Below are 18259 nucleotides of genomic sequence, written 5' to 3' on the forward strand. Positions count from 1 at the left end.
AACAAAAATAAATTCTTGTTCTTTTCAAATGCTACGAAAACAAAAACAAAAAAATTTTTTTATTTTCATAATGCTAAGCAAACTGTCGTTCGACTCTCTTATCATCCAATCTTATCATCCACCTATTTACCTCCCGTATCACCCAGTTAGCTGAATATTTGCCTTAACAATAACGAATACGAGAGAAAATGGCTTAAAACTCTCGCGACAGAAAAAGATGGTCGGGGCATTTTCCAGCTGCGTGTTTCCGAGAGAGATTTCTTCATTCATATATTTCACGACTGTCGCGTCCACTTCCTTTTGCCGGGATGAATTCTCCTTTTGGAAAACCCAAAAGCAAAGTTGGTGGATGGGGAGACGCGTCGTGGGAGGGGAGGGATGGGGAGGGGAGGGAGGGACGGGGGAGGGGTGGAGGGGGTGGTGAGCCTATTGGCGAAATGCTGTACTCTGTTTCTAGAGGGTGAAGACAGGACTGTTGTGTATTAGTTTGAATTTTTAACTATGTGACATATATATATATTTGAATTTTTAATATATATATATATATAAAATATATATATTATATATATAATATATATATATAAATATATATAAATATATATAATATATATATATATATATATATATATATATATATATATATATATATATATATATATATATATATATATATATATATATATATATATACATACATATATAAATATATAGTATATATATATATATATATATATATATATATATATATATATATATATATATATATATAAATATATAAATATATATATATATATATATATATATATATATATATATTATATAGCTAATATAACGGGATACTTTCTAAAGTGAAACTCTTCCTTCCACTACTAAGTCATCGAGCGAGGTACTTTCCCTTCACTTTCCCTGTGTTTTCTCTCATAAACGATTCCGACCCAAAGCCTTTGTTGCCCACGTATATATAAAAAAAAAAAAGATCATTAAGAAGTCAAATAAAGAACGAAATTAGATCAGAGACTTAGACAAAAAAAATAAATTACTTTTACTTAAGGGCATTATCAGAAGTTTTCTTTTTACTATATTTCCTTTGGGCGTAAATTTCATTAAGTTGTTTATACAAGCGATTCGAGGGATTAATTTCGAAGTCCCTTTTAAAAGAGATGTTAAAAATGACTCTCTGTGTTAAACTAAATGCATTGTAATGTGTTTACAGAACAGAATAGAATGCAGAATTTAGGCCAGAGGCTAAGCACTGGGACCTGTGAGGTCATTCAGCGCTGAAACGGAAACTGACTGTAAGTTTTGAAAGGTGTAAAAGTATGTAAACCTTGCAGCCGCACTATGAATCAGTTGTTAGGAGAGGGTGGAAAGTAAGATGGAAGAATGAGAATATGAACGGAGGTACAGTAAAAGGAATGAAAGAAGTTGCATCTAGGGGCCAAAGGGACGCTGTAAAGATCCTTTAAGTAGTGCCTACAGTGCACCACATGAGGTGCACTGACGGCACCCCCCCACCCCCAAGGTTCAAGTTTCACGGGCCGCGGCTCACACAGCATTATACCGAGACCACTGAAAGATAGATCTATTTTCGGTGGCCTTGATTATAAGCTGTAGCGGCTGTAAAGAAAACTAGATTGAGCCGAAGAAACATCGGCGCATTTCTTATTTAAATGAGCATATCAGGAAACACCGCTTGACCTTTGCATGACCTCGAGGTCGCTCAAAGGTCTTTCTTAAAGACATTCACATACCACTTGTTTCTCATAACTCCTTGTATTACGTGGACCAAGTGCTAAGATGTATGATTTATTACCTTCCAGATAAATGGAATGATAAAGGAACATTAGTAACTATTAAATATTTAAGCTTGTATCCACTGCGAGAATGCAATATGTAAGTAAACAAAATGATTCTTTATCTTATCGGTACAAATTCATATATGTCTGATATTTGTTAAGAAAACGGCTTTTTGGTGAATACCAGTTTTATAATTATATATATATATATATATATATATATATATATATATATATATATATATATATATATATATATATATATATATATATATATATATATATATATATATATATATATATATATATATATATATATATATGTATATATATATATATATATATATATATATATATATATATATATATATATATATATATATATATATATATATATATATATAATGATATACACACATCAGAATTACTTCATATTTCTTGCAATTGGTTCCAAGGCTTAGTGGTGACAAGCACATGCTAAAGAGTGTGAAGAAGAAGTGTCAAGAAGGCATTGTGGCTATTACAATTACATGTAACCATAAATATATATATGTGCACACACATATATATAGAGAGAGAGAGAGAGAGAGAGAGAGAGAGAGAGAGAGAGAGAGGTTAACAGGACGAACTAATCTTTTTGGCCGAGTGCCTCCCTTCCTTCCTTCCTACCCGCCATTGATTCTGGTGACGTGCGCTTGTCCTCGTCCGCCGGTATCCGATGGACGTGACACTGGGTGTTTGCCTATCTGGCTGTTACCGGCGTTTTTTCCTTCCTCCCCTGCTTCTCTACTCCTCCTTTCTCTCTTTCGTTCCACTGCCGTCTTTTCCTTTTTCTTTTGTTAAAAAAATTTTAAAGTTCTCTTGGGCCTTTGTTGGCTCATAAGGCAGGCGCTGATCTTCTGTTACTTAATCCCTCTGTTTTTCTAAAGGTTGTTATGCTTCTTTTGCTTATTGTTTCTTTCCATCCTCCTTCCTTTCTTTCCACTGCCGTCTTTCCGTTTTTCTTTTGTTACTCATTCCTTTATTTTTCTTGTGTTTATTGTGCTTCTTTTCTTATCACTGGATTCTTCCGTTCGCTGACTTCTTTATCTTTCTTGACATCCTTCTTTTACTTTCCAGTGCCGCCTTTCTCTTTTCCTTTTATCTTTCATTCCTTTATATTTCTTCTGTTTATTGTGCTTGTTTTTCTTATTATTTTTGGATTTTTCCATTTACCGATCATAAATAGTTCGTGGTATCATCATCATCTTCACCATTATCATCTTCACATTGATTATGTCGTCTTTTGATTCATTCTTAATCCTTTTGGGTTTTTTTTGTTCTTTTTTTAATTAATTTCTTCTTCTCATTCACTATTTCTATTGCCTCAGTTACTGTATTCTCTTTGTAATTCATCAGTGACTGTATTCCCTTTGTATTTCACCATTTCAAGGTTCTCTAATTTTTTTTTGTTGTTCAGCTTACAAGATTTTTTTCAGTAGGTAAATATCTTTGAATATTTTTTTATTATTATAAATATTCGTTTTGTATTTCGTCTATATAAATATTTCTGTGATACACAGAAATATTTTCATATAAATATTAAAACACACAACAATATTTCAAATAAAAATTAATTTTAATCTCTCTCTCTCTCTCTCTCTCTCTCTCTCTCTCTCTCTCTCTCTCTCTCTCTCTCTCTCTCTCCGTTCTAGTTTGAGAACTTTTGCCCAAAGGGTACTAAATCAATGTTGCCTCTGATATCTCTCAACGTCGGACGTCTCCCTCTGTCTCTCGAGTCTCAGACGTCTCTTACTGTCTCTCTCTCAGGTCTTACTCGTCTCTTTCTGTCTCAGTTCTCAGACGTCTCTTTCTGTCCCTAAGGTCACAGGCGTCTCTCTCTGTCTCAATTCTCAGACGTCTCTTACTGTCTCATAAGTAACAGACGTCCCTTTCTGTCTCTCGGTCACAAACGTCTCTTTCTGACTCTCAATTCTCAGTCGTCTCTTTCTGTCTGAATTCTCAGACGTCTCTTTCTGCTTCTGAGTTCTCAGACGTCTCTTTCTGTCTCGAATTCTCAGACGTCTTTCTTCTGTCTCTCTCGTTCTCAGATTCTCAGGCATCTTTCTGTCTCTCAATTCTCAGACGTCTCTTTCTGTCTCTCAGGTCACAAACGTCTCTTTCTGTCTCTCGGGTCACAAACGTCTCTTTCTGTCTGAATTCTTAGACGTTTCTTTCTCTGTCTGTTCTCAAATTGTTAGACGTCTCTCTCTGTCTCTCAATTTTCAGACGTCTCTTTCTGTTTCTCAGTTCTCAGACGTCTCTTTCTGTCTCTCAGTTCTCAGACGTCTCTTTCTGTCTGAATTCTCAGACGTCTCGTTCTGTCTGAATTCTCAGACGTCTCTTTCTGTCTGTCAATTCTCAGGCGTCTCTTTCTGTCAAGTCTCAAACGTCTCTTTCTGTCTCAATTCTCAGACGTCTCTTCCTGTCTCTCAAACCTCAAACGTCTCTTCCTCGTGTCTCTCGCCATTAACTGTATCCCTGCACATTCAGGATGTGCTTAAATTTGAGCTGAATTTTCAGCCGACTATTCATTCGTCCCTCTTCTCAGGGAAAAGTCTAAATAGAAAAACATTTTTTTACACATTTTTTTTACACACAAGATACCTCCCGGTTTCCAGGAAGACCTCAAAAATCGAACAAGCAAACGAAAGCACCAAAGTCGCTTTAATTGCGCTTTCCAGTTCAACTGGCTGCTTAATTAAAGTTTATCTTACTCTGGAAATCCTACTGACCAACATTTGGAAATCGGCCGTTTCACTGGTAGTCAGGTGCCGAATACTGAGTCAGTCTTCTTGACGTACCTGATACTGACAGTATAAGGTTCGTTTATGACGCTGCCTTGCCCTCAGTACCTTATATTACTGTGTTTGATTGTGGATTTACGTAGGATACTGCATCCTGGATTAGGTTATGTGTACAGTATCCTTGGGCTATCTACTTCACCCTTCAAATGAACACCATAATATTCTTTGGAAGCTTGAACTTCAAGTCAGTGGTCCCTGTAGACTTGTTCCATCTTGAATCTTCCGAATAATAATAATAATAATAATAAATAATAATAATAATTTTCAGATTAGGTAATAATAATAATAATAATAATAATAATTTTCAGATTAGGTTAGTGGGCGTATATGGGTTCGTACGTACCAGGTTTGACCGTCAACAGTCACCTAAACAAGGACTGACGCCCCTAAAATTACCTGCCTATGGATTTGATAACTCTCTGCCCATGGATTGAAATTACAATAAACAGTACAGGTTGCCTACAAGTTCAGTTAGAGTGGTAAATTCATTAGATTTTATCTAAAGAAAGGTCGCAAGAAGTTCCTACCAGTTCCCTATTTTCAGAACTGACAGATCTTTCTCTAAAGACAGTGGAGAGTGTTGGGTTTCCTGTGGCTTAGTTATGCCAACAGATTCGGCAGAATTATCTCAGGAGATATTTAAAAAAATCTAATATTTTGGGTGTCTCAGCAGAGCCAGCAAGCTTTTTAGTAGAGAGAGAGAGAGAGAGAGAGAGAGAGAGAGAGAGAGAGAGAGAGAGAGAGAGAGAGAGAGAGAGACCAATATATGTGGACCTCTGGGTTCTACCCGACAAACTAAGAAGACTTAATAATATGGTGATAAAGGGATTGAGATAACTGGCGTAGACCTATAGGTTCGCTACGGACAGCCGATTAAAAGATATCTGCGCGGAATTGCGTGGTTTAATCTTTTTAGTTTAGCCGGCGGAATATGTATCCATGATTTCATTTGTTATTAATTTAAAATACAGCAGAATGATGGGAATTATGGAATAACATCCCTAACACTCTGTGTCCAATGGAAAAGCTTTTATTTAACATAAACGAGATTCTACAATTGGTACATGAAGAGAGCAAAGATCATAATGGCATTGCTTGATTTCAGATATAATAGATCTTTCTATGCATGCTATAGATCTTCCCATTCATATAAAGCTCTACCTATTCATGCTATATATCTTCCTACACATAATATAGCTTCCTATTCATACAACAGATCTTCATACACATAATATTGCTTGTTATTCATTTGCATTTACCGAATATCCAAAGACGAATCCAGAATTTCGTCTTCATATCTAATTCGCTCTTCAACCAACTCAGACCTAGTCCTGGTCCATCTCTCATTCACCTAATTCGCTATTTAGCCAACTCAGTCCTAGTCCTGGTCCATCTCTCATTCACCTTATTCGCTATTTAGGCAACTCAGTCCTAGCCCTGGTCCATCTTTCATTCACCTAATTCGCTATTCAACAACTCAGTCCTAGTCCTGGTCCATCTCTCATTCACATAATTCGCTATTCAAACAACTCAGTCCTAGTCCTGGTCCATCTCTCATTCACATAATTCGCTATTCAAACAACTCAGTCCTAGTCCCGGTCCATCTCTCATTCACATAATTCGCTATTCAAACAACTCAGTCCTAGTCCTGGTCCATCTCTCATTCACATAATTCGCTATTCAAACAACTCAGTCCTAGTCCTGGTCCATCTCTCATTCACCTAATTCTCTATTCAACCAACTCATTCCTAGTCCTGGTCCATCTCTCATTCACCTAATTAGCTATTCAACCAACTCAGTCCTAGTCCTGGTCCATTTCTCATTCACCTAATTCGCTATTCAAACAACTCAGTCCTATCCCTGGTCCATCTCTCATTCACCTAATTCGCTATTCAACCAACTCAGTATTATTCCTGGTCCATCTCTCATTCACCTAATTCGCTATTCAACCAACCCAGTCCTAGCCTGGTCCATTTCTCATTCACCTAATTCTCCATTCAGCCAACTCAGTCCTAGCCCCGGTCCATCTCTCATTCACCTAATTCGCTATTCAACCAACTCAGTATTATTCCTGGTCCATCTCTCATTCACCTAATTCTCTATTCAACCAACTCAGTATTATTCCTGGTCCATCTCTCATTCACCTAATCTCCTATTCAACCAACCCAGTCCTAGCCTGGTCCATCTCTCATTCACCTAATTCTCCATTCAGCCAACTCAGTCCTAGCCCCGGTCCATCTCTCATTCACCTAATTCTCCATTCAACCAACTCAGTATTACTCCCGGTCCATCTCTCATTCACCTCTCCGAACCTTCCAGATATCCTGGATCCGGAGCCGGGACTCGCACATCCTGACGGTGGACCGGTACACCTTCATCGCCGACGAGAGGTTCCAGGCGTGGCACGAGGAGGACACGGAGACGTGGACGCTGCAGGTGAAATACGTGCAGGAGCGAGACGCCGGTCGCTACGAGTGTCAGATATCGACTGAGCCTAAGATGAGCCACTTCGTACACTTCCACGTCGTCAGTGAGTTCCTCGAGAAACGTTTTTTTTGTTTGTTTGTGTTGGTACGTCTTCGATTTGCGTTAGCTCTTTTCTGATATGTTCCTACCTTTCTGAGTGAATGACTAAAGGAGAGGACGAATGAATGAATGATTACAGGAGTGAGTGAATAAATGAACTATTAAAGGAATGAATGAATAAATGAATGATTCAAGGAGAGAATTAATGAATGAATGAACGATTAAAGGAATGAATGAATGAATGATTAAAGGAATGAATGAATAAATGAATGAATGATTAAAGGAATGAATGAATAAATGAATGATTAAAGGAGAGAATTAATGAATGAATGAATGAATGATTAAAGGAATGAATGAATGAATGATTAAAGGAATGAATGAATAAATGAACAATTAAAGGAGAGAATTAATGAATGAATGAATGATTAAAGGAATGAATGAATGAATGAAACTTGGGCCACGCATCCTCGCCTTGTGGCCGGGAAGCAAATTCCTGAGATGTATGCTAGTATTGCACCATCCACGGGTTTTTTTTTTTTTGTCATGCCCCTTGGTTAGGTTAGGTAAGGTTAGGTTAGATTAGGTTAAGTTAGATTAGGTTAGGTTAGGTTAGAATAGAGAAACTATTATAATTTGGATGTGGGAAACAATGAGATTGTTTTCAAGAAAATTCTTTGGTTAGTTTTAAGATACGGCGTCCCGCATTTCTCAGGGAAAGGTCCCGGTACTCGGGAAAGGCCACTCAGACCACTTAAGACACAAGTAATTTTGGTCTCCAGAGTGTAAATAAGAGATGTGCTGACCACACGGGTGTTACGTAGCTCCCCTTCGATTCAGTCTGGAGACGATGTGAAGAAAATTTTGATTCAGTCTAGGTTACTAAATGGAAAAACCTTCAATTCAGTCCAGATAAGAAGCGAAAAAAGCCTTCGATTCGGTCTAGATAAATAAAAAAAAAACTTGATTCAGTCTAGGTAAAAAGTGAAAAAAAGCCTTCGACTCAGTCTAGATATGAAGTGCAAAGAAAAAACCTTATTTTCAGTCTAGATAACAAGCGAAAAAAACCTTCAGTTCAGTCTAAATAGTAAATAAAAAAAGTAGATTCAGTCTAGATAGGAAGTAAAAAAAAACTTCAGTTCAGTCTAAATAATAGGTGGAAAAAAGTAGATTTAGTCTAGATAGAATTGAAGAAAAAACTTCGATTCAGTCCAGATAAGAAGTACGATTCAGTCTAGATAAGAAATGAAAAAACTTCCAATTCAGCTTAAATTAGAGAAAAAACCTTCGATTCAGTCTAGATAGGAAGTTAAAATCTTTCAATTCACCATTAGATAAGCTAAAAAAAAACCTTTGATTCAATTTATATGATAAAAAACAAACTCGATTCAGTATAGATAAGAAGAAAAAAAAAACTTTCGATTCACCATAGATAAAAACCAAATAAAAACCTTCCATTCAATTTGTAAAGTGAAAAAAGCATTCAATTCAGTCTAGCCACTAAAGACAAAAAACCTTCAATTCAATCCACTGCAAAAACGAAAATCCCGCTGATTCAGTCGCGCAGAGAATCCTGAGAAACTTCTATCTAATCCGACTGAGAAGTAATAAAACCATCGGCTGAACTTTGTCGAGAAGTCAAATAAAAGAACCATTAAGCTTCGGAGGTCATGAATTATGTCTTCCTCCCAGAACAAATAGGAAGTTGCCTATACGTCAAAAATGCTGAGGGAAAAAAGCGAGTTGGATTTCTTTTTCGACGATGGACGCCGGAGTGTGAGAGAGGATATCGAGGACTATTGCTTGTAATAGTTATCGAATTTTTTTTATTTTTTATTCTTATTATTTAATATTATATATATATATATATATATATATATATATATATATATATATATATATATATATATATATATATATATATATATCTACAATTCCTTCGATAAATCTAAAATCCTTCTGATAATCTAAAAGCCATTCCACCCTCCACCATCACTTGCCCCTTTGTTAACGGTGTTCCACTTTTTCCCCCAAGTATGCGAGGCCGGGTCACACACACAGCTGGGAGAGTATGGAATAGCTGGTTCAAGTGGAAAGGAAAAGAGAGAGTGAAGAAAAAAACTCAAAAGGGTTAAGAGTTGTTTATGAACGGAAGGAGAAGGGTCCACTTGCTGTAAGAGCAACTGGGGAGAGAGAGAGAGAGAGAGAGAGAGAGAGAGAGAGAGAGAGAGAGAGAGAGAGAGAGAGATAACAGTTGCTTAAAGCCTTGCAGAAAGTTCCACTGGATATTTTCCAAAATCTCCTGGACGATTTTCCATATACATGAGAGAGCATGATAGTTCAGTGAACCTTTGCAGAAAGTTGCACTGGATTTTTAACCTCAGGGACGATTTTGCCATATACATGTGTTTTTATACATTTAACTTGACAAAAATGTGCATGAAGATCATTATTATTCATTCACTTTGTTTCAACTCGTCAAATACACTCCCTCTGTAAATGTCAATAACTTACTTTCTCCAGACCGTTTAGATGAAGAATACCAACGAACGAAACGCTCACAAACTCACTATTCCCCCTCCCCACTTCCTTTCCAGTGGACGCCCACCCCCATAATGAAATATCCGCCCTCCCTCTATCCCATTCGCATTTTCGCGAGATTTAACCGAGTACCGGGACCTTTCCTGAAAAAAAGCGGGACGCTGTATCTTCATATCTTAAAAACCAAACATAGAATTTTCTTGAAAATAATCTCATTATGTTTCCCACACCCAAAATAGTCTAGAGGTTCTAATCTAACCTAATCCAACCTAACCTAACCTAACCTAGTCTAGGGGCATGGCAAAAAATTTCCCACACCCAAAATACTCTAGAGGTCCTAATCTAACCTAACCCAACCTAACCTAACCTAACCTAGGGGCACGGTAAAAAAAAAAAAAGGGTGCTGATGCAATACTAGCATACATCTCAGGAATTTGCATCCCATTCCTACCACCCCCATAATGAACAACCCCCACCATCCAACACACCCAAATTACTCTAGAAGTCCTAACCTAACCTAACTTAGGGGCATGGGAAAAAAAAAAGGTGGGGCTGGTGCAATACTAGCATACATCTCAGGAATTTGCATCCCATTCCTACCCCCACCATCCAACACACCCAAATTACTCTAAGTCCTAATCTAGCCTAACCCAACCAAACCTAACCTAACCTCCTAACCTAACCTAGGGGCATGGCAAAAAAAAAGGGGGGGGGCTGGTGAAATACTAGCATACATATTAGGAATTTGCATCCCATTCCTACCACCCCCATGATGACCTACACGCCCCCCCCCAATCCAACACAACCAAATTACTCTAAAAGTCTTAATCTAACCTAACCCAACATAACCTAACCTAACCTAACCTAACCTAGGGCATGGCAAAAAAAAAAAGGGGGCGGGGTGGAGCACTAGCATACATCTCAGGAATTTGCATCTGATTCTTACCACCCCCATAATGACCTAGCCACAGTGCCTCCCCCCCCTCCCCCCCTGCCCCCACAATCCCATTCCATACCCTTCTAGCACTAATACACTGCTTTCTCTCAACAGCGCCGCTGGTGCACATTCCAGGAGGACCTGACATCTACGTGAAGAGCGGAAGCACGGTTACCCTTAAATGCATTATATCTGGGGCCCTCATTCTCCCCGAGTACATCTTCTGGTACCAGGCAAGTCGTTTGCGCAACCCCTCTGCGCTTTTTTTTTTTTTTTTATTTCGATTTTTTTTTAATGGTGGGTTGCCCGATGAGCGTTTCCTGAGCATTTTGCTTGCTGTATGTGCTTGGTGTTTGTTGAGCTTGCTGCGCATTTAGGACTTATGTTTATGCATTATTGTATGATTGATGTATGTTCTGTGTGTGTGCATGTATGTATATATGTGTATATATATGTATGTACATATATATATACATATATATATGTATATACATATATATATATATATATATATATATATATATATACAGTATATATATATATATATATATATATATATATATATATATATATATATATATATATATATATATATATATATATATATATATATATATATATATATATGGGCACACAAGTTAAAGCTGTTTAATTTTCTTCACTTACTATTTTCTTTTTTTTTTTTTTTGCGAATGCTCAAACATGGCCCAGAGATTCTCCTTTGTAAATACTGAATTCTAAAATCTCCTTCCCTCTTATACAGGAAATTTCAAAGGACCAAATAAAAAAATAAATTTATCATTCATATAAAATAACACGCTCCGTATATAACAAGTAAAAAATACGCCGAAGTTTCTTCGGCGCAATCGAGTTTTCTGTACAGCCGCTACAGCGTATAATCAAGGCCACCGAAAATAGATCTATCTTTCGGTGGTCTCGGTATAATGCTGTATGAGCCGCGATCCATGAAACTTTAACCACGGCCCGGTGGTGGCCTAGCTTATATCGTTGCCAGAAGCACGATTATGGCTAAATTTAACCTTAAATAAAATAAAAACTACTGAGGTTAGAGGGTTTGCAATTTCGTATGCTTGATGACTGGAGGGTGGATGATCAACATCCCAATTTGCAGCCCTCTAGCCTCAGTGGTTTTTAAGATCTGAGGACGGACAGAAAAAAGTGCGGACGGACAGACAAAGCCGGCACAATAGTTTTCTTTTACAGAAAACTAAAAAAACTAACTCTGTTACCTTCCCATTGAAGGAATAAAAAAAAATCGCAAAATGCATAATATATACAAATAAAAATACACCCATTTCATATTACTGACACGAAATACAAATTCCACGTAGAGTACAGCAAGTCAGATAAATCCGAATGCAATTATTTTTCAGTGGTGATTAATGATGTTATCTGCATATTGATTCGATTGTGATCTGATGTGATTGTCAAAGAGATATCATATGGTCTTTTGGTGGTCAGTGATCATGATGTGATGCGTATTATTTTATGGGGTTTTAAAATACTAAAATACGATCGCAGCTATTATGTATCGTGTGTATTTATGAATACACACGTGAACGGAAATGTTTGTATTTTTGCAGGTATACATTGTAAGGGCATTTGAATGTATATAGATATTATTGTACAATAAAAAGGACTCTTGATTTTATGTTTTGTTTTTATGTATGTGAAGTATATGGTATTGCCATTGTATTATGTATGTGTGTATATCATTTTGAATACCAATTCAGTAAGCATTTTATCATTTTTGTTTTTGTTTATATATATATATATATATATATATATATATATATATTTTATATATATATATATATATATATATATATATATATATATATATATATATATATATATATATATATATATATATATATATATATATATATATATATATATTAATATATATATATATATATATATATATATATATATATATATATATATATATATATATATATATATATATATATATAATTATATATATATATAAATATATAATATATAATATAATATATATATTAAATATATTATACATACATATGCATATTTATTGATTTATTCATTTATATATGTATAAAGTAGTGAATGCTCTGGTAAGTTTTCTGCACAGGGTACTTATCAATGACTCAGCAGTGCAAAACTAAATGTTGCAATGTGTATGATGTTAATTCAATGGTAAATGTCTATTCACTGGTAAACTACACACTGATGAATAATAACCTAATGAATAACAATAAAGAAAATAAAAATCTTTTAAAACATGTCAAAAAAAAAAAAAAAAAACACGCATCCCACACTACAGAAAACTCTTGAAACGCGTTCATAATCATCACTGTTCTTCGGCAGGGTACCGACCGCGTACTGGCAGAGGAGCTCATCGGAGGGCGCCAGGTCTTCGTCGAGCGAATCACCGACGACACGACGATAGGGACACTCATCATCACTACGGCGTCGCCTAGGGACCAGGGGTCGTACACCTGTGTCCCTGCCAGCCTACCGACAGCCTCCGTCACGCTACACGTACTAAACGGTCAGTTTAAGATCGAGGGTGTCTCGGAACGACGTTCCCTTATCAAAAGGTGTGCCGTGGTCTGGTATTTCTTGATAAGAAGTCAGGTCAGGTCAGGTCAGGTCAGGTCAGGTTAGGTCAGGCAGGTTAGATCAGGTCAGGTAGGTTAGATCAGGTCAGGTTAGGTCAGGCAGGTTAGATCAGGTCAGGTAGGTTAGATCAGGTCAGGTTAGGTCAGGCAGGTTAGATCAGGTCAGGTAGGTTAGATCAGGTCAGGTTGGGTCAGGTCAGGTCAGGTTAGGTCAGGTAGGTTAGATCAGGTCAGGTTAAGTCAGGTAGGTAAGATCAGGTTAGGAGGCTAGGTCAGGTCAGATTAGGTTAGGTTAGGTCAGGTCAGCTTAAGTGAGGTCAGGTCAGCTCAGGCCAGGTCAGGTCTCTTCAGAAGGGAATCCAGATCTGGTGACTCTTCATCAAGTAGTGCTTTGATTTTGGTATCTGTCAAAAAAGTGGTATGGCCAGGACCCATTTTATTAAAAAGAGAATCTAGGTCTGGTGTCTCTTCATAAATTACTTTAATTTGGTATCTGTCAAAAAAGTCGTATGGCCAGGACCCTTTTTATCAAAAAGAGAATCTAGGTCTGTTGGAACTGGAATCGGAATAGAAAATTTAGGCCACAACGCCAAGCCCTAGGACCTATAAGGTCATTCAGCGCTGAAAGGGAAATTCAGAGAAAACAGGTTTGAAAGGTGTAACAGAAGGAAAACCTCGCAGGGTACTATGAAACAATTATTGCTAGAAGAGGGTGGAAAGTAAGATGGAAGAAAGATAATAAGAACTGCTACTATGATGTAAGCAAGAAAGCTAGTTTACAAGCCTGTGTATTAAACAATAAATCAAGGTTAAACTATGAACCATTTTATCTAATATCTTCCACAATGCTCCAGGGTTTCATTGCACTACAGCCAGAGTTATGGTGTTGAATACTCGCTTGAAAACTACCGTCATAAAATGCCCCTATCTCTTCAAGGTCCCATGGAAGCTGGAAAGACCAATGCAGGCAGGAAAATAGTTTTCCCTGAGTCCCAAAAGAAGGGAAATGCTCTGCGCTTTGAAAAAAAAAAAAAAAAAAAAAAAAAATATATATATATATATATATATATATATATATATATATATATATATATATATATATATATATATATATATATATATATATATATATTATAATTTCTTTTTAATGCCTCCCCTCTTAACATGGCCGGAAAAAGACAAGAGATAAAAAACCAAGGAAATGACGGAATTGCCCTTAGAAAGGGAAGGTTATAAGTCTTCGGAAAAACTGGGACAGGAGGAGAATTCCGAGGTTTACATCTGGAATTCTGGAATGAATCTATACGGTCCTGTTGACAAACAAAGTTGATTTACAAATCGGAAAAGTCTCCAATTTCAATCTTAGAATCTTAGAAGAACTTGAACAACTTCCCCTTGTTGAAGTTTTGTAACACAAACACATACTGTTTGTTTTCATACATTTTTCATTTACATTTCTGGAAATATGAGAAGAAACATCTGGCATAAAAGAACTCTGATTTTCAAATTAAACACCCACACACGCATCTGATAAGATAAACAGTTTCGTGGAAATTATTTGGAATTCTAAAAATAAACAAATAAAGAAGTAAATCAATCAATCATTAAATAATTCAATTTGGTTTCTTACAAAAAAAAAAAATTACTGGAATGAAGTGACCGGAAATCTTCAATGTGGGTTTGAAGTCACCTTCCTTTGTGACTTGAAAAATTAATATTTTAATGGAAATTTCAAAACCCGAAAATCCTCGATGGCGAGGGGAGCGGTTGGGGGGTTTAGGTGGGGTATGATGGGCAGCATGGGGAAGGGGGTAGCAAGGGGGCGGGAAAGGAAATACGACCAGAGAAAAACCCCCTTATAAAAACGGAGTAAGCAAGACTTAGAAACCCGAGAATTTCCACTCAAACTTGGGGAAATTGAGAATAAACAGCGTCGTAATTAGAAACTTGGAATCCTTTTAACCCTCAAGACTTTAGTAACCGAGAATATTTTTACGGGAAGTTTGCCAAAACTTCTTTTTTTTCTTGATTTTTTTTTCTTTCGGAAGTTTCAATCCTGGGCAATTCTACATCATCGTTTGGAATTCACCGATAACTGATATGAGTTTACGAAGGAGTCAGTCAGTCAGTCAGTCTGTCTGTAAATTAAACCCCTCTCTCTCTCTCTCTCTCTCTCTCTCTCTCTCTCTCTCTCTCTCTCTCTCTCTCTCTCTCTCTCTTCTGTTTTTCTGTCCAATGATTAGCTTTTAAACACGTTCTCTCTCTCTCTCTCTCTCTAATGATTAGCTTTTAAACACCCCTCCCCTCTCTCTCTCTCTCTATCTCTCTCTCTTTCTCTCTCTCTCTCTCTCTCTGTCCAATGATTAGCTTTTAAACACGTTCTCTCTCTCTCTCTCTCTCTCTCTCTCTCTCTCTCTCTCTCTCTCTCTCTCTCTCTCTCCAATGATTAGCTTTTAAACGTCCTCTCTCTCTCTCTCTCTCTCTCTCTCTCTCTCTCTCTCTCTCTCTCTCTCTCTCTCTCTCTCTCTCTCTCTCTCTCTCTCTCTGAGTCCAAAGACAAGCATTTCAAACGTCGATGTTTCCACATACCTGAATGAGATCCGTTCAAATTCCGAGAATAATCAAAATCATTCTACCAACATAGACTTTTTTTCCCACCTCATATCTTTCTGACGGCAAAACTGAATGACGTAAAACTTACCGCGATATTGTAAAATTGCCCATCGCCGTAATTTAGTGGCATTATCTATCTCGCTGTAAATAGGTTTGTGTCATTACTGTCCCCCGTAATGACTGGCAATTAGCGTGATTATATATTGACGCACATAAGAGTGACGCATGGCATTGCTGATTAGACAGGTTGGCGAGGAAAGGTTTCCCTGTATTATTATTATTATTATTATTATTATTATTATTATTATTATTATTATTATTATTATTCACTAGACGAGGCCTATTCATATGGAACAAGCCCACCAAAGGGGCCATTGGCTTGAAATTCAGGCTTCCAAAGAATATTATTATTATTATTATTATTATTATTATTATTATTATTAGATGAAACCTATTGATGGAACAGGCTTCCAAAGACTACTTGAAATTCAAGCTTCAAAAGAATATTATTATTATTATTATTATTATTTTATTATTATTATTATTATTATTATTTAATAGATGAAACCTATTCAGATGGAACAAGCCCACCAAAGGGGCCATTGACTTGAAATTCAAGCTTCCAAAGAATATTATTATTATTATTATTATTATTATTATTATTATTATTATTATTATTATTATTATTATTATTATTATTATTATTATTATTATTATTATTATTATTCAGTAGATGAAACCTATTCATATGGAACAAGCCCACCAAAGGGGCCACTGACTTGAAATTCAAGCTTCCCAATAATATGGTGTTCACTCGAAATAAGTAACGGGGTAAAGGGAAATACAGAAAGAGGAGATCTCACTTATTAAAAAGTGAAAAAATTAAATTAATAAATTAATATATAGATAAAAATGTATTAAACTGCAAGGAAAATAGCATTAGGGTGGTAATGCACTGCACCTTCGCTTGAACTTCTGCAGTTCCAATTGCACAATATCTTCAGGGAGACTGTCCCACAGTCCAATCATTATTAGTATAATACGACTATTACTGGCGTTGCTTTTGTTATTAATTAGCTTACCATCAATAACATCAATGATACTGTGACTTCCATTGATATTATGATAAATTCACAGATTCAGAAATAGGTATTTTCCATTTGTGTAATAAAAATTCACAGTTATATAGTAAATATATTACTATAGAATTTTTTTTAACGTTGGCACTGATGAGGAACACCGTTCAAGTGTTCGAAAGTCTTTGTTTATTTTAGACATAGTAATATATTTTACTATATAATTGTGGATTTTTATTACACAGATTGTTTATCACGAAATTGTGAATCTCTTAGCAATATTCCCATTGCTAGTAATATGTCAAATTCTCACAGATTCAGACAAAATTATTATTATTATTATTATTATTATTATTATTATTATTATTATTATTATTATTATTATTATTATTATTATTTGAAAATACTCATAGTAGGATGAGTCTTGAATTGGAGAAACAAATCCACATTTATGTAAGGGTACATATATTTGAAAATACATCTCTACAGAAGAGAGCTCTCGGGAATCTGTCTGATTCCTCTTTTCAATCTCATCGAAAAGGGGAATCGAACAGATTCCCGAAAGCTCTCTTCTGTCGAGATGTATTTTTAAATATATTCATTTATTTTTTTTAAATTATATTTATTTTATTATTATTATTATTATTATTATTATTATTATTATTATTATTATTCACAAAGATTCTGACTTTTCCTCCTTGGTATCCTCAGCAGGTGAGCATCCAGCCGCCATGCATCACGGAGGGGCCCCACTCAGCAGATGCCCTCCGTCACGGAGCCTCCTGCTGTTCTGCCTGCTAGCAGGATTGTGGTGGCTGTCGAGGGAGACTCTCCTCCTCCCCCCCGCTGCTTCCGCTAGCACCATCGCCTACCTGCTCAACCTCCAACCGAGGTGATGGTCAAGACTCCACACTTTAACCCCCCTGCTGCTGCTGCCTGCTGGATTTGCCCCTGACGAGGAGATCGACGCCCTTTGGTCGGACGAGGTCTCAAGTAGGGCGGCGGCGGCAGCGACGTCAGCAGTCGGAAGCTCTTGTTAATAAATACCCTTTTTACTGTCAATTCCTTCGAGTGCACCGAATCAGGAGTTACGCTTACGGATTACATAGGAAAAAGGAGAACTGATTCGTGTTCCCACTCAGTGTGACTTCGCAGAAGAAGAAGAAGAAGAAGACAAACATATAGTGATTAAACCTGCTGCCAAAAACAAGAAAAATATAAAACCAAACAGAAAAAAAAAGTTCGCGTGTACTGGAATGTCGGAAGTACTTTCCAGACTGTACACATGCACGTGTATATAATA

The 18259-nt window shown here is 36.4% G+C and overlaps 1 protein-coding gene and 1 long non-coding RNA gene across 10 annotated transcripts in view; one reads left to right on the forward strand and one right to left on the reverse strand.

The window, feature by feature from the left end:
* LOC136847278 (uncharacterized) overlaps positions 1–18113 on the forward strand; it is a 199460-nt gene extending 181347 nt beyond the window's left edge. For 5 of the 9 annotated variants that reach the window (XM_067118811.1, XM_067118813.1, XM_067118810.1 and 2 more), the window contains 4 exons: positions 6962–7172; positions 10758–10876; positions 13014–13197; positions 17668–18113. In XM_067118811.1, the coding sequence (XP_066974912.1) occupies positions 6962–7172; positions 10758–10876; positions 13014–13197; positions 17668–17852 (699 nt within the window). In that variant the 3' untranslated portion in view covers positions 17853–18113. The remainder of the gene's footprint in view (positions 1–6961; positions 7173–10757; positions 10877–13013; positions 13198–17667) is intronic. The other 4 variants (XM_067118816.1, XM_067118818.1, XM_067118815.1 and 1 more) reach the window with 1 other exon arrangement.
* The window catches only part of LOC136847282 (uncharacterized), a 146088-nt gene that overhangs the window by 24860 nt on the left and 102969 nt on the right, over positions 1–18259 (reverse strand). The gene's annotated exons all lie outside the window — the stretch shown is intronic.

Source organism: Macrobrachium rosenbergii, chromosome 16 (assembly GCF_040412425.1).
Source record: "Macrobrachium rosenbergii isolate ZJJX-2024 chromosome 16, ASM4041242v1, whole genome shotgun sequence".
Taxonomy (NCBI): Eukaryota; Metazoa; Arthropoda; class Malacostraca; order Decapoda; family Palaemonidae; genus Macrobrachium; species Macrobrachium rosenbergii.